A 26,750-nucleotide genomic window follows, 5' to 3' on the forward strand; every position below is an offset into this window, starting at 1 on the left:
AGGTCAGCTCTCAAAGACCTCTGAGACAGGAAAACCACATAGACGGGAATTTTAAAAATGTGGCAGTGTGAACTGATGCTAGATATTTTAATGTGTGTCATGGGAATGTTTTACAAGCAAGAATTTAAGAGGAGACACAGAAGACAAGCTTGAAGAAGACATGCAATGGACCATGAGGTACTTTCCAATTTTCTCATGTTGAAGCCCTTCAATTTAGGTGAAACCCACCACAGTGTGCAGGCGATTCAGGAATCAAGACAGCCTAAAGTGAACGCTCTACTGTTCAGTAAGATGATGGAGTTTGCTACAAACATCCAGCAGCTTGGTGGCCTAGGGCAAGTCACTTGTATGACCTCTCGAAACTCAAGATCTCAATTATCCTTCTATACCACCCACCTCATAAGACTGTCATTAGTTTGTTTAAAATTGATTAACACTAGGTGCTTAAAAAATAGCAGCTGTAATTATCACATGTAAAAAAATGAAGCTCCCGACCCTCATATACTGCCGTTGGAAATGTAAAATGGTACAACCACTTTGGAAAACAGCTGGGCAGTTTCTTATAAAGGTAAACATACATTTACCCAACAACCCAGAAATTCCACTCCTACGTATTTACCCAATAGAAGTGAAAACATATGTCCACACAAGACTTGTTTACAAATGTTCATAGCAGCTTTTCTGGAAACAGCCCAAGTGTTCAACAGGAAAATGATTTAAAAATTGTGGCACATCCAGACAGTGGAATATTACTCAGAAACACAAAGGAATGAGCTCTTGATATATACAACGGCATGGATGAATCCCAGAAGCATTACGCTGAGTTAAAGAAGTCAGACACAAAAGTATATACCCTGTATGATTACATTGCTATGTTACTCGAGAAGAAGCAGGATGAACCTACAGTGACAGAAGGCAAATCAGCAGTTGTCTGGGGCGGGCGTTGGGGGCAGGGAATCTTCTAGGGTGATGGAAAAGTTCCACATCTTGAGTGTGGTGGTAATTACACGGGTGTTTACATTTACCAAAACTCATCAAGCCATACACTTCATATGGGTGTTTTTTACGGTACATTAAGTTATACCCCAATAAAGTTATTTTTTATACTGCTACGCCATTCGGGAGGCCTGAGCTCTCCTTCACGTGCAGTAGAAAAATGCTGTGGGAAGAGAGTACAAGCACCGGATTCTGGTCCCACTTACTACCTACTACGTATCAAGGAAATTTCCTCATCTGAAAAAAAACAAAGAGAAAAAAATTGCTTTTGCTTTGACTCTCAGGGCCACTTGGATGATCGAGTGAGATCATTATTTGAAAATGCTTTTTGGGCTTCCCTGGTGGCGCAGTGGTTAAGAATCCGCCTGCCAATGCAGGGGACACAGGCTTGAGTCCTGGCCCAGTCTGATCCCAAATGCCGTGGAGCGACTAAGCCCATGCGCCACAACTACTGAGCCTGCGCTCTAGAGGCCGTGAGCCACAACTACTGAGCTGTCGCACCACAACTACTGAGCCTGGGTTCTAGAGCCCGTGAGCCACAACTACTGAGCTCGCACGCCACAACTACTGAAGCCCACGCACCTAGAGCCCGTGCTCCGCAGCAAGAGAAGCCACCGCAATGAGAAGCCCATGCACTGCAACGAAGAGTAGCCCCAGCTCGCCACAACTAGAGAAAGCCCGCACACAGCAATGAAGACCCAACACAGCCTAAATAAATAAATAAATAAATAAATAAATAAAAGAAACTGCTTTAAAGCAGAATCAGAGCATCCAGCCGTGTGGCCCCCATGCCAGCCATCCAGGTGCCCAGTGAACTACCTCCTCCTCTATTCCCCACTCCCTCACCTGCCAGTCAGTCCCGGGGATCACCTCCTGATCTCTCTGACCACCCCCTGCTCACTTCCTTCGTCCCTACTGCCACCCCTTCAGCTGAGGCCACCTTCACCCCTTGCCTGATGATTGCAATGGTTGAATGCAAATGCTCTCCTCTCCCCCAGTTTTATCCTTTCCATCCTTTTCCATTCTAAACCCAGAGTGGGCTTTCCAGAACATAAATTTGATCATGTCACATACCCTCGCCCCACCTTAAAATCCTTCGGGGCTCTTGAGAGAGCCTAGACTCCTCAGTCCAAGACCTAAGACCTTTAGTCATCTGGCCCCTGAGAAGCCACACTCCAACCGACCTGAACCACCTACAGCTTCCCGTACATGCGATGCTGTCTCCACGTTCTGGCCCCTCCCATAGGTTGTCCCCTTTGCCTGAAAAGATCACCTGCTCCCAGCCTTATTCTCCTGCCTGGCTAACTCCAAATCCACCTGCAGATCTCAAACCTTCCTTGACACACACAAGGATGTGGTGGAAGGTTCCAACAAGGGAACCTTCCACCACATCCCCTCTATCACCAGCACTCTAGCCTCAAGTACTACAGTCACTTGGTTCTTCATCTGTAAGATGCTGAAGCCACGTAGACCAGTGGGCTAGACCAGTGCTATGGACTGAATTGTCCCTTCAATATTCAACTGTTGAAGCCCCAACCCCCAATGTGACTGTATTTGGAGTAAGGAAGCTACTAAGGTTAAATGAGGTCATAAGGGTGCAGCTCTACTCCAATAAGACTAATGTCCTTACAAGAAGAGACATGAGAAGGGACGCTCTCTGTCTCTCTCAAACATGAAGACACAGCAAGACGGTGGCTGTCTGCAAACCAGGAAGAGAGCTCTCACCAGAACCTAACCCTGCTGGCCCCCTGATCTTGGACCTTCAGCCTCCACATCCATGAGAAAATAAAAATCTGTGGTTTAAGTCCACCAGTCTGGAGCATTTTGTTACAGCAGCCCAGCTGACTGAGACAAGGGAGCACCTCCTGTCTGGTTCACTCTTATGTGCTCAGGACACAACATCTGCCTCCGGTCAACATTCAATAAATATCTGTGAAATCAATTAGTTGTCATCCTACAGTCCGTGGTAAACCCAGGGGCAAACTTTCATAATAACACGGTACATTAATGCGCTTTAGGGATACAGAGTCAGACCTGCAACCGAGTTAACCTCCCTTGAAAACCAACTCGAACAGCACTGCCCAACAGACCCTTCTGCCATGGTGGGCGTGTCCTCCATCTGCGATGTCCAGTCTGGTAGCCACCAGCCACAGGTGGATGCTGAGCACTTGAAGTGTGGCCAGGGTGACAGAGGAACTGAATTTTTAATCTTATTCAGTGGTAATCAATTATTATATTTCAGTAACCATGTGGCTGGTGGCTTCCGTATTAGACAGTGCAGGACCAGACAGTTCAAGCAAGGATCATGCCCTGGGCACTAACTTCATCCTGCAGGTCGCTGACTGCCAGCTGTCCCCGCACCAAGTATGTTCTAAACACAGTGGATTCTCACAGAGCTGACACAGGTAGCTTCTGAGTGGTGTCAGAGTGGCCTGGCGCAGAGAAGCTGGCAAAACACACACATAAGAGGGATAATGAGGCCCCGTTTTGCAGAAATTGTGATGCTTTATGGGCCTCCGTCTGCAATGAAACCCATCAAAGGGCAGGTTCATCCCTCGGCGACCAGAGTTAATTGAAAATTTAAGATCCAGTGGAATCACCCAGAATTGAGATCCTTGGCAGCTTACATGCTTCACTGTGAGTTTCCCACTGCTTTTCGCCTCCGCCAGCCCTACAAGCGAGGCTGCATGTTCCAGTATCATCCACAAAAGCACCGAGCTCTAAGCAAGGGACAGATAGAACAATGTTGGCTCTGACCTTGATTGTTTTAAAGTGCATGTGGCTAAGCCAGCAGGTGGAAGTGGACAACACCCTTTCCCCAACTTGAACTTCATTAAAGTGTCAGATGACCACCTTCTCTGTGAAAAATAAGCATGTAAAGTGCTCCTCAAAAATCTCCTATGGGGCTTCCCTGGTGGCACAGTGGTTGAGGGTCCTCCTGCCGATGCAGGGGACGTGGGTTCGTGCCCCGGTCTGGGAAGATCCCACATGCCGCGGAGCGGCTGGGCCCGTGAGCCGTGGCTGCTGACGCGTCCTGAGCCTGTGCTCCGCAACGGGAGGGGCCACAACAGCGAGAGGCCCGCATACCACAAAAAAAAAAAAAAAAAAAACGCAAAAATAAAATCTCCCGTGGCCAAAACCCTATAGAAGAGGAGTACTCCTATGCGTCTCTACACTATAACACAAGTTTTCTAGCAAGAATGTTCTGACTGGTGTCAATGCCTATTTCTCTGGCACCTTGCAGTTTACAAGGCACAAGAGCTCGGATGCCCAAGAGATCCGTATACAAATTCCACCCTAATCACTTCCTAGCACTGCATCTTTAGAAAAGTTACTTAACCTCTCTGAGGGTCCATTTCCTCTTCTGCAAAAAAGGAATGAGTGTCCCCATACACCTCACTGGGTTACTGTGGTGATAAGATGACATAAGAAACCACACAAAGACGAATGGCCATAGCAACTTAATTTGCAATAGCCCCAAACTGGAAATGACCCAAATGTCCATCAGCAGGTGAATGGAAAAACACACTGTGGTGAATCCGTACAATAGAATATTACTCAGTGACGAAACAGGAATGAGCCACTGACACACCAAACAACATAAATGAGTCTCAAAATAAGTAAGCTGAGTGGAAGAAGCCACACCAAATGACTAGACACCATGATTCCATTTATAGAAAATTCTAGAAAATAAAATCAGTGACAGAAAGCAGATCACTGGCTGTCTGGGGACAGAGGGTTGGAAAAAAGGACACTTTGGGGGCAGTGGAAACGTTCTACATCTTGATGAGGTGATGGCTTCACGGGTTTGAACAATTTAAAGATGCACGGTGTGGTACGTTTAAATAATACTTTGGCAAAATTGAAAAGTTTAAAAGAAATGAGATCAGGGATCTAATGCCCCATCACAGGACCTGGCACACAGTAGGCTCTTAACAAATGTTGGCTCCACTCTAGAGCAATGATGAATGATCCCATTAGAACTTCTGGAAAAGAAACTTGACAGGCTGCCAGGGAACCGCACCAGCAGGTGTAACAGTGACTTTGCAGGTGTACTAGAACCCAACTATTTAGGACATGCTATTCTCGGCCAGAAAGCATAAACAAGAAAGATGAACAGAAAGATGGGAAAGGCTTGGTCTCTGCCCTCAAGGAAACACAAATGAGTTTAATATATGATGGAATAAAAGTGTCAGAAAGATGATAGTGACAAACTACAGCCATGCAGAAAAGAGTAATTCTGATGGGATGGACGTCCAGAAGGAACAATTTCAGGTAGGGGACATCCTGGCAATAGGGAGGGTGGGGCAGGCCCTGTGCAGAAGGTGGTCTGACTGCGCCAGAGCGGGGAGGCTGGACGGGAGGGTCCTGCTGGGGGCAGCTGGCAAGGCCAAGGGCCCAGGCCCACGGTCCTCCAGAGATGAGGACCTCCTGAGCGCTAGCTGCAACCCTCCCATCATTTATCTGGGGAACCAGCCAAAGGGTTCAGCATGATCAGATTTGGGCTTTACACCAGCAGGTCCCATCCAGGGGGCAGTGTGGCAATTTATCAAGTGTCCCGACAACCATATCTTTCATCTCAGTCATTCCTGAGGAAATAATCAGAAATACACGCAAAGATTTAGGTACAGTGTTGCTTATCACAGCATTATTTGTAATAGCCCAAAGCCCCAAATAATCCCAATAAAAAGGGACCCTAAATAAATTACAGCACCCGGAGTGATTCAAGCATATAGGGGCCATTAAATCATATTTTCAGAACATATGGAACCACGGGGTGTGTGCCTCACAGTACAATGTTAAGATGCAAAAAAGCAGGATACAAAAATATACATTGAGGATTCATTCAACAAACATTATTGATGATCTATTATGTGCCAGGCACTGTTCTTTTTTTCTCTTTTTTTTAAAGCACCGACAATACAGCAAAGGATAAAACAGACACAATCCTGCTCTCATTAGAAGGGATTCCACCTTCTGAAGGAAGGCAAACAACAAACAAGGAAATGAATAACAACAAGTGAAATATAAAGCATGTTGATGGCAGGATACGCTATGAGGAAAATCAAGAGGGGAAAGGGATGGGGTGTCAGGGGAGGTGAAATTTTAAACAGGCAGTCAGAGAGGTTTCCCAGAAAAGGGAGTTAAGGGTTTGAACCCAGGGTATATCTGAGAAAACTTCCAGGCGGAGGGAACAGGCAGTGCAAAGGCCCTGAGGAGGCCTGGGAGATTTGAGAAACAGCAAGGCCGCAGTGGCAGAACACTCAGGACAGTGGGAGACTGAGGCAGAAGGAAGCTGGGTGTCTCAGGGTCGGGGAGCCCTGGCAGGGTTTTGAGCAGGGGAGTAATGTGATCTGAGGGTGGTGGGAACAAAGGGAGAGAAGCAGGGAGACCAGCTAGAATTTTTCCAGTGTTTTCCTTACTTTTTTTTCAAGTCTTTATTGAATTTGTTACAATATTGCTTTTTTTTTTTTTTTTTAAATCTTTTGGGTTTTTGGCTGCAAGGAATGTGGGATCTTAGCTCCCTGACCAGGGATGGAACCCTCACCCCCAGCATTGGAGGGTGAAGTCCTAACCCCTGGACCACCAGGGAAGTTCCTCCTAACTTTCTATGATGAACCTATATCCACTTTATAATCAGAAAACAAAAGGTAATTCAATCAAAACAAGCCATGTAGGTGTTGTGACTGGAGCACAGGGCAGCAGAGAAACAAACAAGGAGGTCAGGGAAATAGCTCAGGGAATGAGCGATGAATCAGTGGGGGGCACGGGGCGGGACATATTCCTGGAAATTATTACTAAGAAAAGCAAAAGGCACAAATCACTCCTCTTAGTAATAAAAGAAATGTAACCACGATGCACAAAAATATGAAAAAGAGAAAAAGAATTCCCCCACCATCTCAGCACCCTAACAATCAATATTGACCATCTTGTTATACTTCCTTTGGATCTTTTTTCCTATGCATACTCTGGTTTTCTCCTTGACCATCCTACAAGGCCCAGCACACTGAAAGCACTCAAATACTCATTGAGCAAATACTGGATGACGAAATACTCCAAATACTTCTAGGTTCAGATTTGTCCATGTTATATCAGCTACATCATTAGCATTTCTGGAAGTAGTTTTAAGAGGCTTGGGTGACAGAATGGAAATTGTGGGTGAGGGGGAAGCATGGTCACAATGACTAAGGTGTCAAGTCTGGCCGTTTAGGACAATGGTGACATTATATTTATCAACGGAGTCAGCAGGAAGCAGTCTGCTGAGGAAGAGGCCGGGTTCTGTTTGGGGGACGTGAGGGGTGCCCAGGCCCACCCCTGCAGAGTTGCCCAGCTGCCCAGCCCTCTCGGGGCTCAGGAAGCATCTGGAGCTTCAGCACGAAGGTGGAGGAGGAGGGAGCTGGGGTAGAGATGCCAGCAACCCAACTGGAGCTGGACGTGCTAAGAGCTTCAGAACACGTGTTGCCTCTCCTCACCTCAGCGCTGCCCTGCGAGCTGGGCTGCGTGTGCCCACTTCACAGATGAGATTGCAGGCCCGGCTGCTCCACAGCAACGCCAGGGCTCAAACCCACGACTCGGGGGGCTTTTCCCATGAATTCTCTTCTCTTACTAGAAGATTAACATATTCACAGAAGCCCAGGGAGAAAGTTAGTCTTAAGATGTCTGTGTTAGGAAGCTCCTGGGTTGGGCTCACGGCTTCCAGGGGTCCCCCACAGGGAAGAATGTTCTCTTCCCTTCCGAAAACATAGTTTACATCTTTCTGACTTACAGTTATAGGCTGCTGAGTTTTTCCGCGTGTATGAGTCTTGGAAACCAGGACGGGCCGCGTGCTTTTCCCACAGCACCACCCCAGCTCTCTGTATACACTCAGTGCTCAGCAAATGCTCCGGATGAAAACACTGACCCTCACTCGCCAGTCACCGCGGCCCACTGGGACACCGGGGTGAGGCAGGGCCAAGCCTGCTGGACGAGCAGTCTCGAAAGACGCCAGCGGACAAGGGGCAGGGAGACCTGGATGGATGGGCAGACAACCACGCGGACAGATGGCGACTGTCCTCTTCCGTGCTTCCGCGCGTCTTGTCATGAAACAGTCTGCAAACGAGCAGGCCCACGGCCAACTGCAACCCACCCACCTGTACTCTTTGGCTCACACCCGGTTTTAATTTGTTACAATTTAAATTAGTTGCTAGCTTTCAAAACAATGAAAGATTTCACCTAAAAATCTGGATTTCTCAGCGCAGGCCCTTCTTAACAGGCCCACCCTTTGCAGTTCGCCTCCCAATGCCCGCCCCCCGCCCGGCCTCCGCCCCGCCCCCTCAGCCTGTCCTAGGCAGCCCCTCCAGCGCTGATTGGGCCGAAGCCCTGTCAAGCCCCCCACCCCTGGGTTGGGCTGAGCCCCGTCCTCACCGGCGCTCAGGGTGGTGAACTCCAGGAAGCGGTACTCATAGGACACGTCTATCTTGGTTTCCACCTGGGGCCTCTTCAACGTCGAATAGATATTTCCAGGCCGTTTGTCATCACGTTTCTCTAACTTGTTCAATCCGCAACCCATTTCGGCAGCTGCCAGCAAAAGGAGAAAAACAGGGGGATGATTTTCTTCTTCCTGAGATGTTGTTTTTACACACCGCAGTATAAACGACCCCATCATTTCCCTGAAGAACACATAAAGGACCTCAGCCTGGCTGAAATCTAGAGCGCAGTTCAACCCATGACCCGAACACTGGAGGCTGTACGCTCAGGCTGCTTTCTCTCACTGATAAGATACCATTACCAGCCAGCCTGTGATTCTGAAATGACACCAAAAACATACTGTTTTACAAAACGAAAAGAAAACCCTCAGAATGGGAGAAAATATTTGCAAACGAAGCAACTGACAAAGGATTAACCTCCAAAATATACAAGCAGCTCATGCAGCTCAATATCAAAAAAACAAACAACCTAATCCAAAAATGGGCAGAAGACCTAAACAGGCATTTCTCCAAAGAAGATATACAGATTGCCAACAAACACATGAAAGGATGCTCAACATCACTAATCATTAGAGAAATGCAAATAAAAACTACAATGAGGCGTCACCTCACGCCGGTCAGAAGGGCCATCATCAAAAATCTACAAAAAATAAATTCTGGAAAGGTTGTGGAGAAAAGGGAACCCTCTTGCACTGTTGGTGGGAATGTAAATTGATACAGCCACTATGGAGAACAGTAAGGAGGTTCCTTTAAAAACTAAAAATAGAACTACCATACGACCTAGCAATCCCACTACTGGACATATACCCTAAGAAAACCATAATTCAAAAAGAGACATGTACCACAATGTTCACTGCAGCTCTATTTACAATAGCCAGGACATGGAAGCAACCTAAGTGTCCATCAACAGATGAATGGATAAAGATGTGGCACATATACACAATGGAATATTACTCAGCCACTAAAAGAAACGAAATTGAGTTATTTGTAGTGAGGTGGATGGACCTAGAGACTGTCATACAGAGTGAAGTAAGTCAGAAGGAGAAAAATAAATACCATATGCTAACACATATATATGGAATATAAAAAAAAAAGGCTCTGAAGAACCTAGGGGTAGGACAGTAATAAAGACGCAGATGTAGAGAATGTAGAGAATGGACTTAAGGACACGGGGAGGGGGAAGGGTAAGCTGGGACGAAGTGAGAGAGTGGCATGGACATATATACACTACCAAATGTAAAATAGATAGCTAGTGGGAAACAGCCGCATAGCACAGGGAGATCAGCTTGGTGCTTTGTGACCACCTAGAGGGGTGGGATAGGGAGGGTGGGAGGGAGATGCAAGAGGGAGGGGATATGGGGATATATGTATACATATAGCTGATTCACTTTGTTTTAAAGCAGAAACTAACACACCATTGTAAAGCAATTATCCTCCAATAAAGATGTTAAATTTTAAAAAATACTGTTTTATATCACTTTTCTCCTCATCTGAGGAAAATAATACCTCAGAGTGCCTCAGTTCCACTATACTCTGTATACATGATTTAAAAATGGAACCTAAAAAGCAACACAAGTGCATCATGGTGTCAGCCCATCTGAAAAAAAAAAAACAAGAGAGATGTCGCTCCGCCGTGGTTTCTAAGAGGGGATAATAAGTTGTTACGATTTCCAAAGTCCTTTCTACCCTCAACAGTAATTATTTAGACAGGATTTTACATTCAGAAAACACCTCTCAAAGTAGATGGTGGTACTTTTACAGGCCTCGTCTAAAAAGTCCCTGTTTATTCCTTTTTAGACCAAACCACAGGAACAGAGAGGTTCTTCCAGACTCAGTCATTTGAGACCAAAATGAAAACTGGCTGAACACTAAAAGCAGGGCCGCAGAAATTGGAAGCAGAATCCACGTGTATTGGAGCAAAGATCGTGGCTGCGGTTTGGAAAGAAAACGGAGAAATGTTAATATGATGTGCATACGAGGGTGGGCTGAGCTTCCAGGGGATTAAAAACAATGAATGTTCTCTGTTTATTTAGGCAGAATGGCATTCATGAAACGACTTTTTATCCACTCCCCAGACTTCAGCGGGAGATATTTTCCCTTTTGTGACTGAGCCTGGCTAAGTTCCCTCCTCTCTGGGGCACCGGTGCTGCCATCAGAACATATTTCACAAATATATTAACTGGTCAAGAATATCACAAACAGAAACGCGGTGGCCACTTCCTTTTTGAGATAAGAATTTCCGTTGGCTCAATCCATTCACAAGGTACCCAGCTTCCTACGGCAACTTGGCCAGCTCCAAAAAAACAAGATGAACAGCACAAAAGCGACGAGGTCGGAGAGGGAGGGAACAGGCTGATGAAGCGACAGTCAGGCTATATTTGCAGTAATTAAAAAAAGTCTGGAAGGATGGATGAGAACAGGAAGGCTTACTTATGCCTTAATAAGAGAACATTAGTGTCCAAAGGGCCAGAGCAGACATGATTTATGTGCAATCTGCATGAACTGATTACTTGTAAAATACTCTGCAGTTCTGCAGATATAATAGCTGATATGCACAGAGGCTGCATATTTAACTGCTAAGAAGCAAGCAGCCTGGCATCCGCTGGGGCAAAGCAGAAGCAGACAGGGAGGCCCCTAAGTACTGGGGAACAGGTAACCTGGTGAGATAAGTACTATCACTGCCAGAACAGAACTGGAAATAACCCAAAGGCTTACCAGTCACTCACTCGTCTTCCTCCCTACAAAGGACTGAGCATTTGGGGACCTCCACGAAAACAACCCTTCCTCAAAAATCTTCCCATTCTTGCTATCCTATTAAGTAAATTCTAGCATTAGAGAGTCATTCCTTTGAGAACACCCTACCTCGGCATCGCCTTTGAAACCGCAAATATCTCCCTGGGACAGGCAACAAACCAAGCTCCTGGTAGCCAGCTAACACTTTAGTATGATTTAATTTCTTCTCTCAAGGACAGGTTCCCGCACAGCATAAAAAAAGGAGGAGAGGATTATCAGGATGAGTAAGATAGTCTCAGACAAATTTGGGGTTGCAGGGAAGCATGCCAGGAAGTATTAGAAAAACTCCCAATTCATAACTTTGAATTTAAGGTTTTAATCAGACTATCCCAAACCTGAGGTCCAAGTTCACTCCAAAGGACACTGTGCTTGTCTCACAGGACACAGTGAGACCCTGGGAAATCATCTATGTGATCAGACACCGTACCAGCCAGGTGCAAAACTGTAATATCAGTGAATCCTTGAGGTTTCAAATTTTAGGGCATGCAACCCTGGTTAAGCAACTGCTTCTAAAGCACAGTTCTCTCTGGGAAGGGAATCATGGTGAAGCCGTTGCCAGCCACCAAAAGCTTAGTGTGAATTTGTTCCTCTTACTCGTTCGTGTTAGGGCCCTACCTTGCTTGCTACTGGCACATTTGCTTTCCTCCTAGTTCCTTCCTGCATTCTTCCACCAACCCCACCCCTGTCAAAATAGGAAAGACTTTTACATCACTCCAAAAATGCCTGTTACAGTCCCTACTGTGCTCAAACAAGTCACAAAATCTAGCTTACAAAAAGAAGGAAAACTAAGATATAATAGTGATTATCTACATTTTGTAAACTTCACTGTTTCCAATGCAAGGTTCCCAAACCCTGGTTGTATTAGAATCCCACAAGAAGCTGGGACAGAGGCTGGATATGGGCCTTGGAGGGCAGTGAGAGGTGGAGAAGGAGGAAGGAGTGAAGGGCACAGCCTCACCAGATGCCGGTAGATGGGGCTGGCGTAGCTGCACATCCTCCTCACAGACATTCAGGGAGGGTCTCCGGGGTCAAGGTAGGGCAGAAGGTAAACAGTAAGTGTGATGGTTTTTTAATGTGGCCCCCAAATCCTTTGACACTCCTGCCATCGAGAGGTGGGGCCTATGTCACCTCCCCTGAATCTGGGCTCCGTGACTGCTTGCTATAGAAAGTGTCAGATGAAGCAGTGCCAGCTTCTGAACCTGAGCCTTAAGAAACTGGGAGCATCCACTGCCTGACTCTTGGGACACGTGCTCTTGGAACCCAGCCACCACGCCATGAGGAAGCTCAAGCAGCCCCAAAGAGAGGCCCATGTACAGAGGAATCCACAGCCAGCACCAACTTGCCAGCCATCGTGCCAGGGAGCTGCCTTGGAAGACGAGCCTCTGCCTCAGTCAAGCCACTGATACCATGTGGAGCAGAAATGAGCTGTTTCCACCGAGACCTGCCAAATTGGCAGATTCCTGAGCAAAATACACCACTGTTGCTGTTTTAGGCCTCTACGTTTTGGCGTGATTCATCATACAATAGGTAACCTCTACAGCAAGTTTACTCCAAATGACCACAGACAGCTGCCTCCTTGGCCAAGCCTGCTTCAGCCACTCACTCTGGGAGGACATCTGGGGAGTTTTCCAGTTTGGGTCTATTCTTAAAAAAGTGGCTGTAAACATTCACATGGAAGTTCTGATGTGGACATAAGTTTTCATTTCTCTAGGGCAATACCTAGGGGTGGGATTGCTGGGTTACACGGTAAGTACAGGATCCTGTTCATGAATAACACACTCAGGGTGGCCAGATGCTGACCCGCGAGAGGCACGGTGGAAGGTGAGACCCTCTGAGATCCCACGGATTTAGCTCCTCCACCCCCTGCTTACCCTGGGGCATCAGCTCACTGGGAGGGAATCATGACCAGCAGTGCTATTCATGGCTATTTTTCCTTTCGTTATTGTCTGTTTGTGTAAAGCACACTTGCTAAAAATCACCTGTGTGTGATGACATTTTTCTAGTACTTTCCTTTGGTTCATCCAACTCCCATAGCTCTGCCCTTCCAAATTCCTATAGTCACTTCACATTGACATCTATGGAAACCAGGTTACTTGTTTTATGTGTGAGTTGATGGTTTCATCAGCTTTGTTTATTTGACAGTCACACAGGAGGGTTTTTGCTTCTTTTTACATCTTTATCTTCCCAAAAGATATCCCTGCACCCACGTGCATGGGTCTCTCTAGCATCAAGGCACCAAGAAAAACCACCCAAGAGGTCTTCACTGGTAGAAGAAAGAGAGGAGGTCTTTCCCCACTCCTATGGTGAGACAGTGGGAAAAGAGCCAAAATATCCTTACAGTTCTTCAGCAGAAACTGGCTAAACGTTATTAGGACTGGAGACAGACTAGGGAAGAAAATAAGGTAATTACTGGGGGTTTCTGAGAACCACTACAAGGAGAGGTCATTTGCAAATGACCCGGAAGCAAAGATCCCTCAACTGGTGACACTCTGAAAAAATTAATTCTTTCTGAATCAAGCCTAAAAGGAGGTGTGTCTTTAGTACATGTGGGCCCAGTTTCATGCAGGAACTGTCAGCTCCATGAGGGAGAGAATTCATATTCCAAGTTCATGCATTCATTCATCCAATGCACATTTATTATGGCCTCTTTTGAGTCACGCCCTCAATTAGGAAATACAAAAATGGAAAGACTAGGTCCTACCCTCAAGGAGATCACAGGTGAAGGAGAAGAAAGACAATGAAGAAATACACATGGTACAGTGAGGCTGGTTGTTCTAGAAGTCTGGGCGGGGTGCAGGGCATTCAGAGAAAACTGCTGTGATATAAAACAGAGGGCACACCCCCATAGACTTGGTTCCAGAAAAAGCTGATCAGCCATGGGGCATGATGTTCTGTGTCATTTTAAATGTTTGAATTTTTATTTTAAAGTAGTTCTAATGTGGTTTTGAAATACTTCCCCAGATGCATGTAAAACACTGGAAAACCACTTCAAAAAGGATCACCTCCTTAAACAATTATTTTTCAGCTGGGGTTTAAAAAAATCCCTCAGTTTAAAGGTTATTTTTACTATCAACTAGCATGCACACATTTAAATAATGGGGACAATAAATGCAGTTATATTTTCAAATACAAATTAGTTTCATTAAGAGTGAGCCCTCGGGCTTCCCTGGTGGCGCAGTGGTTGAGAATCCGCCTGCCGATGCAGGAGACACGGGTTCGTGCCCTGGTCCGGGAAGATCCCACATGCCGCGGAGCAACTGAGCCCGTGAGCCATGGCCACTAGGCCTGCGCATCCGGAGCCTGTGCTCCGCAATGGGAGAGGCCACAACAGTGAGAGGCCCGCATACCGCAAAAAAAAAAAAAAAAAAAAAAAAAAAAAAAAAAGAGTGAGCCCTCATTTACCACACTTGCTGCTAATCTGAGTCAGACTGTAAAGCTAATTTTAACAACTGCCAACAGCTCATGACAAGCAACCAGAGATGGGGCAATTATATGCAATGTTGCTGGATCAGCTGGCAAACTCATTCTTTATTTCTCCACTCAAATCCTATATTTAAAGACTTGAGTGTGTTTATTACATCATTCAGGCACCCAAAGTAGGAACTGATGATCCAAATTAAGAAGTTTTTACATGATAAGAACATCTCTCTCCACCCAGAAATGTAAATGAAAACTTGAAAATCCAGTCAGCTGTACGGATGGTGTCAAATCTTGATATCCTACAAACTAAGACAGAAATGACCCATTGAAAGTATTCCTAATTCAATGCCAAGGAAAAGAACAATCTGTATGAAATGGGGTTATTTTATGGTGCTACTTTTTTTTAAGTGTCTGTGTATCTGTATATGAAAATCCACATATTTTTTTTAACTGGCAGGTTAAATAAAGATATTCAAAGAAGTTTCCTCTGGGTCACGAGGTGATAGGAGACATTCTCTTTATGGTTTTCTATATTTTCAAGTTTTCTGTGTTGAATATGCATTATGTTTCCTAGTTGAAGACAAGAAGATGTATCACAGACAGCCTGCAAGATATCCCTCAATAATCCTCCCGTTCACCAGTGGTCCCCTCCTCTACTGAACAGGGCTGACCTGTGTAGTCAGTAGGATATGTCCCTGGGGGAAGCCCGCTGCCATATTGTAAGAACACTCTATTAACCCCATGGAGAAGTCCCCAGGGGAGGGAACTGAGGCCTCCAACCAACAGCCACGACGAACTCAGCACTCAAGTGGGAGCATCCCTCAGCTCCAGAACAGCCTTCAGCCTAGCCAGCATCTTGACCACAATCTCGTGAGAGATCCTGAGTCAGAACAACCCAGCTCAGCTGCTTCTGGATTTCTAACTCACAGAAGCCCTGCGAGATAATAAACGTTCATTACTATTTTCGGTTGCCAAGTTTGGGGGTAATATGTCACACAGCAAGAGATAAGGCATATAAGGGGTATTTACATTATCAAAGGAAAACACTCGGTGGAGACTGATCCAGACCACCTTTCTTTCTGCTCTCCAACTAGCCTCCATCCCAACCACCCTTAAATAAAACAGCCTGCCCTCAGAAGAACTTGCCACTCAAAGTGTGGTCCTCAGACCAGGAGCATTGGCACTCCCAGGCCTGCTTAATCAGAATCCATCTTTTCACACATGATTCATCAAAGTCTGAATCACAGTAAAGCTTGAGAAAGCCTGGACCATGGCGGTGGTTCTCAATCTTGGCTGCACACTGGAATCACCTGGACAGCTGTTTCGGTGTCCAGATGCCCAGGCATTTGGGGTGGGGCCCAAGCATCATTTTTAAGACACCCCCCAGGTGATTCTAACTGACATCCAGAATTGAGAATCAACGCCCTCAGAGCAAACCCTGTCTTTTCCCACTCCTGACCCTCTCCAATCTCCTAACACCCAGGCCACAGGGGCCCAGGGTCTCTCTTAGGCCGCTTAGCCAGGGCTGAGAACCACAGTCTAGACAACTTGGTCTTGCTGACCCCCTTGGTTCCACCCCTGCATCACCTGAATCTCTCTGGACCTCATACCCTCCCTTCCCAGGCTCTCTGTTGTCGTCCCAAACACAAGCGCACCCCCAAATTTCTATCTCCAGCCTCCTTTTGCCTCTCTCTTCAAATTACTTTCGCTACCAACCACCGCAAACATATGGATAAGGATTAAAAAAAAGTAGACATCTCTGTACCCACTACCCTGATTTAACAAATGCTTATATTTTATTTGCTCACATCTTTTGTTTTTGTAGAAATACAACTTTTGGGGTGCAGCCCTCATTCCTGTCCCTTTGTCCCCTGTCTTTCTGTCCCTGGTCCTTATCCTGTACACACTACATATAATACCCAGAACAATACAGGGCAAGGGTTCTGACACTTTCCAGGTCATGGCACCCCCAGTGTCCCTATACGTTTGTTCACAGCACCCCCAGGCTAAAAGCAATACCCACAGCTCGATTTATTAAGTAGTCAGGTCCAAACAAATTGATAATTATGTATAAACAACTTAGCAGCCTTTTGAAAGAACAGAATACACAAACTGAAAAAAAACTTTTCCCGCATCCTTAAATTACCATAATTACCTACTACTGGGATGTGTGCATCCATTTGGCACTGGGAAACTTCTCAAACCTCAGAATCACACTGGACAGCACCACCCTCATCTCCTGTTCAACAATGATCTTCTTAGCAACCATCCCAAATCCAGCTTTGCAAAGATATGATGTCATCAAAAGGAAGTGGTGGCCTTTGATGTTGATCCTGTGAACTACCTCAGGCTAGTAATGAGGGTGGTATCTAACATGCAAGTTCCACTTGCTGCGGTGCCTTGGGGTGCCTTAGTACACAGTTTGGGAACCTCCAATACAGGGAGGCATGTAGGCTCAAAAATGTTCCATAACTGCATCATCTCCCCCTTAGCTGTCAGATTCCCCTCCCAGCCTGACTGCTCTCCAACTCCAGCAGACATGCCCACGGACCCGTTCCAACATCTTCACCTGGAACTTTCCCGGCACTTCCAGATGAATCTGCCCCAAAGAGAACACAACACCCTGCCCCAAAAGCCTGTTCTTCCTCCTGGGTTTCTTGTGTGTATGTGTGTCCTTGTATAGATATCTACAGAGGCAGAAGTTGGGGCAGATTTGTTTTAAAGGACTTGTCTTTGGACTTGGAGGCTGGCAAGTCCAAAATCTATAGCACGGGCCAGGAGGCCAAAGGCCCAGGGAAGAGGTGATGGTGCAGAGCTGAGTCCCAGGCCCATCTGGAGGCAGAACTCCTTCCTCCTCAGGAGACCTCAGTCTTTTGGATGAGGCCGGCCCATATCCGCCCATATTCCGGAGGGTGATTCAAATGTTAATCACATCTTTAAAAATACCCCATGGCAACATCTAGACTGCTGTTTGACCAAAAACTGGGTACCCCCGCGGTAGCCAATTTGATACATAAAATTAACCATCATGCCCTCCTTCACTGAGCACTTAGTAGGTGCAAGGTACCGTTCCAAGTGCTGGGGATACCGAAGTGAAACAGAGACAAAGACCAAAACAAAACAAAACCAGAACAACCCCGCCCTCGTGAACCTTACTTTCAGGAACAGACACGTAAAAATAATGAATGAAGTTCAAGTTCAAAAGTATGTCACATAAAGACAAGTAAGGCAGAGAGGAGTATTAGCAAGTACAGGGGAGGGCACAATTTTACAAAAAACAGCGTGATCAGGGAAGGCCTCCCCCAGAAGGTGACGGCGAGCAGGATCCTGAGGAAGGTGCCAGGGCAAGCGCTAGGATGAGAGAGCAGGTGGCCACAAGTGCAAACAGGCCGGGATGCCCTGGACCTGCCCGGGGAGGGGGCGGGGGGCAGCCTGGGCAGCCGCGGTCAAGATGCTGGCTTTGTCCCCAGTGAGACGGGAGCCCTCGGAGGGTTTCCAGCCCTGAGGGAGACATGATCACTCTGACCCTGGGAACAGGGAGACCAGGAGGTGGTGCTGAGGTGTGAGCAGAGGTCAAATTCTGGATACGTTTTGTTTGTTTGTTTGTTTGTTTGCGGTACGCGGGCCTCTCACTGCTGCGGCCTCTCCCGTTGCAGAGCACAGGCTCCGGACGCGCAGGCTCAGCGGCCATGGCTCACGGGCCCAGCCGCTCCAAGCCATGTGGGATCTTCCCGGACTGGGGCACGAACCCATGTCCCCTGCATCGGCAGGCGGACTCTCAACCACTGCGCCACCAGGGAAGCCCCTCTGGATACTTTTGAAGGTAGGAAGTGAGATTTCTTAGTGGTTTGGAGACAGGGCATGAGAAAAAGAGGGCATCCAAAGACCCCTCTCAGGTTTGTGGCCTGAGCACCTGTAAAGCTGCAGCGGCCACCTCCCAAGACAGGGACGCCGTGGAAGGAGCAGTTGGGCCAAAGGAGACCGGAGTTTGTTCTGGATGCGAGAACTCCAACCAAGGGGAGGTGGGGTGGGCAGCCGGGTGGACCAGTCCACAGCTCAAGGGAGAGAGCTCTGGAGCTTTGGGTACCACCCCATCTTCCCATGGGACAGCAAACTTCTCGAAGGCAGTTACATCTTCATCCTCAGCAACAACTACCCCAGTGCCCTGCCCCAAGAGATGCACAGTAACACCCACTCCGTCAACAGACTTCCGGAGAAGGAAAGGTGCCTATTATCTGGAAAAGGATGGAAAGGGCCTTTGGAATATTTGCCTGTTGCTCTCAAGTTCGCCATTTTAAAATCACAGCACAGGGGCTGGTGAGGCTCTGGAGCCAGAGTGCCTGGTTAACGTCCCAGGGCCCCTACTTCCTAGCCAAGTGACGTCGAGGGAGCCACTTAACCTCGGGGTTCTCAGCTATAAAATCGGGATGACCGCAGAATCCACTTGCAGGGTGAGGACTTAATAAGTTAATTTAACAGGGCTTAGAAGAGCTCAGGCACCTAGAAATGGCTGTCTAAATGTTAACCATTATTAGTACTATTGCTAGTACTACTTGTTATCCATGATAAAGATCCCTGTTAACCTGGTTTAATTACACCACACTGAAAGGGTGCTTATAAAGTGTCCCAAGACACTGGAAAAATCCCCAAAGACCTCTCTAAATTAAAGAAGTGTTTAAATGAACAGTCTGATTTCTTGTACTCTGCATTTCCAAAATCTTGTAATACACTATATGGTCACGTTCCATTAACCAGAGTCTGTGATTAACCTAATCTCTTCTCATCCGACTTTAATGGATAAGGTCTATTACAAAAATTTCTCCAAATCTGAGTAATTTGGGAGTTATTCCATAAAACTTGAAGGTTCCTCAGAAGTATTTCCTCGGGGTGAAATACTAATCAGGGACTTCCAACACACAAACACACACGCAACACAAACACACAACCACAAATGGAAGCTGATAATCCTTTGCCAAGAAAAAATGCTGCCCATCCAGGGGGTCTGCCTATGGAACAGCACAATGGGACTGTTTCGTTTTAAAAGCCAAAGAACGTCGTCTGTGAAGTGCAGCTGGCTTCCTGGTTGAAAAAGTGTGGAAACATCCAATACAGCTTCATAAAGTAGCACGAGAGTTGGTGAGTATCAAACAAGCTGAGCAAACATAGCTGATGTTGACTTCCCAGCTCTGGAGGGGTCTGGGTTCCCCACTGACTCCCGTGGGCTGGCGCCCCTCTCTTTTGAACCGAGCCTGAGTAGTGGACACCCCCTAAATGGGACGCTCCTCCGTCACCACCCTGCACCATCAGACACGATGCTGCGGCCCCTCCACCGCTCCCTACACCACAGGGGCAGGCCCGACCCAGGAAAACCCCCTAACGAAGCCCCCAGGTACCCCAAAGGATGTCTGCTCCACCTCAGTCTTGGCAGGTAGCCATCACACATAGAATGTGACCTGATTTTCTAGCTCTTTGGTTCTGGCCCCGCTGAGAGCGCTTTTTCTTCCTGAATTCAGCCCAGGTAGGGAGTAAGTCACACAAATGCATATTTAAAAGCTGAACTGAATTCTTTGGAGAGCAAGGAAATTAACAGGGCCTCAAGCAGTGGCCATTGCTTGCCCGCTGTACCGATCTTTTCAGAGAAAACATCTTGGTAAAATACACAACGATAATAACGAGAGCCCCTTTGGGGGCCCAGGAGAAAAGGGAAACTCAAATTTATGTCAAAAACTGGATGTGACAGGGAGGAAGGATCACACACACACACAAACCTTTTTATAAACATAAAAGAAATGTCTGGCTAAATTTATCTCTTTGTCAGTGAAAAACAGCCAAAGCTTTAGCCAAGAGTGTGGCCAATTCTTAAACTGAAGGACAAAAGAGAAATGCTTAGTATAGAGTAGCCCCATCAAACAGAACTTTCAACGAAGATGAAAATACATCTGCTCTGTCCAATTCACTCTCCAATAACCACATGTGGCTCTAGGGCTCTTGAAAGGTGGCCGGTGAGACTGGAACTGCATTTTAAATTTTATTTCCTTTTAATTCATTGACATTTAAATGTAAATAGCCACATGTAGCCAGTGGCTACTGTAGTGGACAACTCAGCGACAGACACTCAAACCAAACAGCTGGCAACGTCTTTCTTTCCCTACGATAAAATTACAATCATCACAACCAATAATATCTTAAATTGTCACCAAAATTAGTACCTCTACCCAGGCTCCAGGTGCCCCAAATCTCAGAAAGCCTGAAACAAAAAGGTAAAAGACTTAAGAAAGTGACTCCAGTGTGTCATTTGTTCCAACTTCCATCCCCCATCCAGCTTACATTTCTCTTCTACGATGGCTTCGTGTATTTGGAAATCTATGCTTGCAGATGGAATCTGCATTTGCGAAACAAGAAGGTCACAGCCTCTTCCCTTAATGTCCAGGAAACATGAAAATGTGAACTTGGGGCAAGTTCATTAACCTCTCTAAGCTTCAGTTTCCTCAAGGCCAAAGTGCAGATAATAATAGTATCTGCCTCTCACGAGGATTAGATTCAGAGCACGCATGTAAAGACCTTAACCATGCCTGGCAAAGAATGGGCGCCTGGCAAGGGGGAGCTATAATGATAATTTTGTTAACAGCAATAGTAAAATCTGTAATAAAATAAAAACAGTGCTAGTAGAATGGAAGTTTACAGTTGGCAAAGTTTTCCTAACACTTTGAACCTGTTTCACGGGCTATGGTAAAGTGGCCTCTAGTAAAATACGTCTTGGGGTCCTGACATCTTGGCCATCCCTGTCAACCTCCAGGCAGGCAGTCACCCAGATGGGTACCATGAGAATTATTCTGTGCCTCTACCCTGTGGTAGGCAATGTACTAAGCTGGCGGATGAAGGGAACAGTCCCCAAACATAGTCCAGTGTCTTAAGACTCTGTACCACTTGTCAGCTGACCTCAATGAGACACCTCGGCGAGATGTCAAAGCTTCATCCTGGGTCTCACATAAGCAGGAGGCTCCATTCCTACTTCCTGGATCAGCCAAGACCAGGTTTGGCTACAGGCCCACAGACGGGGACAAAGGTGCAAGGGGACCTGAGAGGGAACGGCCCATTTTCTCAGCCAGGACAATAAGAGGGGCGTTGACAGGCCATGTTTCGCACTGACAGTCCACATCACTTTAACAGGAAAGCTGTTCTCGCAGCCTTCAAAAAGCCAAATCTGACCCGCCTCACAAAACAAACACAACCGCTTTCAACAGCCAGCTGCCTCAGCCGGTGAAATCCAACGGGAATCTCCACCAGATTCACAGCAACCAGACCGATACGCCAGAAATCCCCCAGGAGCTTCGAAGCAGAAGTTTAGTGGAATTCTTTGGGGTTTGGGGTTTATTTTTCTTTATGTAGAAAGCAGTCGATATTCTTTCACAACCAAGGGGACGTTCCCCTATGGAATTCCCTTCTCTGAAGATCTCTAAAAATAAAATATTTGTCTGACTGTCGCAATAATTTAAGAGTAAACCCATTTACTGGCAGAGTCAGGGATTACTCTCAGCTCCTCCATCTATGAAAACAAGGTCCAGCCTGTCTCAGATGTTCCAATTTCTGGTTCCCTCGGGCCCCAGAAGAACGCTGGTCTACCATGCTCTTGACTTCGGGCTAGGAAAATGAGTTGTTGTATCTGGAATCTCACATATGTATTCTTTGCTGACGGGAGTGTAAAATGGTATAACCATGTTGGGAGAAGGTCTGGCAGTCTCTTATAAGGTTCACATACATCTCTTTTATGACCCAGCAATTCCACTCCATTTACCCACAAGACATGACAACATATGTCCCTAGGAAGACTTGTATACAAATATTCACAGCAGCTTCATTCACAATATACCCCCCAAACCTGGAAATAACTCATGTGTCCATCAACAGGGGAATACATAAACAAACTGCGTTACAAATAGATACTGGACTATAACTCAACAATAAAAAAAGACCGAATTACTGGTACATAAAACATGCATGAACCTCAAAAACATGCTGAGTGAAAGAAGCTTTACACAATACTGTGGAATTCCACTTATGTGAAGTTCAAGACCAGGCTAAACTAACTTTGAGTGAGAAACAAAGGGTGAGGACAGGGACTGACTAGGAATGGAGATGAAGGAACTTTCTGGGGGTGATGGCAACATTACTTGTTAGAGATGAGGGTTATACAGGTGTAGGCATCTGTCGAACCATCATGCAAATGTTACCCTCAAGGTCTGTGCATTTCACTATATGGAGATACGTATGTATGTAAAAATTCACCATATGTATAAATTTTACCTTAAGAGAATCATGAACATATATTGAACTCTGAATAATGAAATGTATGCTGAAACGTTTAGAGGTGACCTGTACCAATGTCTGTCACTTAATTTAAAATGCATAAAACAAGAAGTTGCTGATGGATAGATAGAGGGGTGACTAGATGGACCGATGTGTAATAAAGCCAATATTGTAAAATTATAGACTCTAGATACGGGTATTTGGGTCGTCACTGTTCTTGCAACTTTTCTATATTTTTTAAAAGGAGGGGGGTGGGGGAAAGAGTCACAGGGCCCTCTCCCTAGTCCCGAAATTAGAAATTTAGCAAGACACCCATGCCCACCAAGCCATGGGCCCACATAATTTCGATTCTGCTGAAAAGTTAAGACTGGAAGAACACAAGTAGCTTTACAGGAACTCACATCACTCATGCCAAAGATTTTCTGCCTGTTTCCCTACAGACAAAGCAATTATTTGAATGGAAGCCAAAAAATCCTGCTCAAGAGGGAGAAAAAGAACTCACTGACTCGTATTCCCAATGAATTCTCTTTCAGTTCCTGCACCAAATCTATTAGCTAACGGCACAACACCTCTCTTCCATTTGCCCCATGTCTGTGCAGCCAAAAGACAAACAAAGAAAAACCGACCCAGCGACTTGCTATACAAATGCAGCCAGAGGGGTGTCCTCCCAGCTGTCAGGCCAGAAACCCCACTTCAGGCAAAAGAGGATGCAGAGCTCCCTCTGAGGTTAAAGTGATTTCACTGAGGTTAGCACACACATGCACCAAAGAGCCCCAAACAGCTTGTTGCTTAACCCGCCTGTGGGGTTTGGTGACATCTGGGGTCACTTGAACTTGGTAGGGAATTCAGCTGTTCAGATGTACAAATTAGGAATCCCTGTGGCCAGGGACACGTGGCGTGCAGACCAAGCCCTATGCACGGGCCCAGAGGTGGTTCACATTACTCCTGCCTTCCTTCCTGGCAGGGCCTCACTTATCCTGAGATGACACACGGTGGCAGGGGCTGGAAGACGCCTCGCCTGACTGCGCCCACCATCTGAAAACAGCTGTACCAATTACAAGAAGGAAACCGGGTTGCTGGAGACCAGGGCAGTCACTCAAACATAGGAACTGGTGCCAGACTTTTTTTTTTTTTTTAATACTTTTTTGTTCTTAAACCCCCTAACAAACTCATTGACACCACCCAGCGTCCCTGGGGACCACCCACAATGACACAGGGCAGCCAGGCGCAAGCACCAGGGAGGCAGGGCGCCTGGGTTACTGCACCTTGGCCTCCACGCGGTTCTCGCTGCCAGAGACAGCGGCAGTCTAGGCGAAGGGCATGAGCCCTGGCGCAGAAGGGGGGTGTGCGTGCCTGACAACGGGGCTTCCTGAAATAAACGCCGCCACCACACCGCCCCCACCCAGGTCCACCCTGGCGTCCCTTGGGCCTAGGAAAGTGGTGAGGACGAGGGAAGAAACCCCCTTTACAGAAGGGGAGATGCCCGTTTTCAGTGCCCGGGACTTCCCGCGCCCCGAGCCTCTGAGCCTCCCTTGGCCGCGGCGCTTCCTCTGAACGCGCGGCACGTCTGCTCCGCCCGTCCAGCACCGCTGCCCCGGGAACAAACGCACCTCCCGGGGCGCACGCAGAAGAGCAGCGAGGGCCTTCTCCACCCCAGCTCACCCCAGCCCACCCCGGCCTCGTGCCCTCCTGAACCTGGATTCCTGGGCCAGCTCCCGCCTGATCTTTGCCGAGGACCCCCTGCAGCAGTGTCCTACACCCACCTGTAGCCTCGAAGCTTCCCCTCTGATTCCTTCCTAGGCGCCCCGAGCATGCGGAGCCCACGACCCTCAACAGACTGCTCTGGGGTGCCTCTCCCTATGGCTCGGCAGGGATGATTTTTTTTTTCCCCCCAAAAAAGTTGGCCCAAGACCGCTGCGTCCCATGGATCGTGTCCCCAGCCCCGTCCAATCCAGGCCGGGGTGCAGGGGACGGGGATGGCCCTCTGGCAGCCCCGGCGCCTGGGAAGCACGCCCAGCCTCGGCAACCTGCAGGGAGGCGCCCCGCCACGCTCCCCCTGCCCGCCGGGTTCCCGCCCCGCCTGCTCCCGCCTCCATCCCGAATCCTGCAGGCGTCCACCTACCGTTCTGGACTAAGCCGAGGAGAAGGCGCGGGCGCGGACTCCCAGAGACAGCGTGTTCCGTCCCGGGAGGAAAGTTTGTGCCATATAGAGGAGGCGGCGCGGGGAAGGCGTGGGCGCCAGGGGGTGGGGACGGGGCAGGCGGCGCGGCGTGCTCGTGTGTCCGTCCCTCCTGCGATCCTTGCGTCTGTCCCTCAGCGGAGCCCGCGGCCGCCGCGCTCCCGCTCCCTGCGCCCTGAGCCCGGCGCGTTCCGGCTCCAGCCCCGACGCGCCCCCGTCTCCGCCGCGCGTCCGCCGGCTACACTTCCTCTTCCTCTGAACTCATGTGCAAAATATGCTGCGCTGCGTCTACAGGGGAGCCGCCGCGGGAGCAGTTGGCCCGCCCCGCGCCCGCTCCGCGCCCCGCGCCCCGCGCCGCCGCCTCCAGGCGGCCGGCAACCTGCGCGCTGCACACGGCTTCCCCCCAGCCAGTGACCTCGCCGCTCCACAGCGCAGAGGTCTGTGGCTCCCCCGCCCACACTCTCGACCCCTTGTAACCAAGGTTGCGTGCGTCAGGAGCGCGCGTGGGGGACTCGCAACCCTCAAAATTTGGGCTTGGGTGCTGGAGGGTGACTGCCACTAAGGTGCTGATGGCTGGGAGAGGGCGGGGGAGGACCGTTAACAGTGGACCATTCCTCCTCCCCATTCCACAGGTGGGGCCATCCCCAGGCTCTACGTTATTGCTCGGGAGTCAGTGCTTAAGGAGCGGGATAATGCCACTATCCGCATTCTACACCCTAGCCCACCTACTTCGGGTGCCCAGAAGGTTTGAGAAGATCTGAGGAACCATCTTGGCCTGCCAAGGAGACAATTCTATAAATGAAAAGCCAGGCCAGGGCTGCATTAGTGACGGGAAAATGGGAGGCAGTGAGCGCATTGTAAAAGTCTTTCTATCTGGAGCTTTTTAAACAAAGCACAATCGCAGTGTAAGGGTTAATAGCGGGAACCCTAGAGCCAAATCATCAGGGTGGGCCCTACCTTCTGTGTGATTTGGGTAAGTGACTTAACGGCTCTGTTTCTATATTTCCTTCTCTGTTAATAGCACTTTTTTCTGGTGGGTTTTATAAGGAAAGTGTTTAGGAAAGCACTTTATAACTTAGCTATTATCCTGTTGTTGTTGATATTATTATTATCATTACTATTATTATTAGGGGACTGCAATAAGACAACTGACATAATCTAATTATCTACATTTTCTGGTTGGCCAAAGAGGGGGCCTTAAGCATTGGAGCCCACAGGATGGAGGGCTGGTGTAGGCCCCAGCAGTGTTTTAATGATGTCCTTCCGGTACTAATAACCACCCCCAGGGGGTATGGAGGCACTATTTTGTTTGCAGGAATTCCTGTAACCACAGTTTCTCAGAGATTTTCTTCCTTGTTTGCTTGTTCTGTAGCCATCCCAGTTCTGTGTTCCTCCCCCCTCCCCCCACTACCATTTTGTTTTTGTTTTTTGTTTTTTGCCCCTTTCCCTTTCCACCCCACCACTCGCTGGTATCACTCACCACCACCGCTTCCAATCTCCCTCACTCTCTCCCCTGCTTGGCTTGCCATCTGGGAGAAAATTACAAGATCAGGTGACAGCCCAAGTCCAGATGCAAACAGTATTCTGTG

At 47.7% G+C, this 26,750-nt stretch overlaps 1 protein-coding gene across 2 annotated transcripts in view; it reads right to left on the minus strand.

The window, feature by feature from the left end:
- Nucleotides 1-25,424, minus strand: part of RFTN1 (raftlin, lipid raft linker 1) — a 205,274-nt gene extending 179,850 nt beyond the window's left edge. The window contains exons 1-2 of one of the 2 annotated variants that reach the window (XM_059065039.2): nt 25,105-25,424; nt 8,401-8,553 (exon numbers count right to left, since the gene is read on the minus strand). In XM_059065039.2, the coding sequence (XP_058921022.1) occupies nt 8,401-8,545 (145 nt within the window). In that variant the 5' untranslated portion in view covers nt 8,546-8,553; nt 25,105-25,424. Of the gene's footprint in view, nt 1-8,400; nt 8,554-24,745; nt 24,973-25,104 lie in introns of those variants that run through there. The other variant, XM_059065038.2, reaches the window with a different exon arrangement.
- Between the last annotated feature and the right edge of the window lie 1,326 nt (nt 25,425-26,750).

This window comes from Kogia breviceps, chromosome 5 (assembly GCF_026419965.1).
Source record: "Kogia breviceps isolate mKogBre1 chromosome 5, mKogBre1 haplotype 1, whole genome shotgun sequence".
Classification (NCBI taxonomy): domain Eukaryota; kingdom Metazoa; phylum Chordata; class Mammalia; order Artiodactyla; family Physeteridae; genus Kogia; species Kogia breviceps.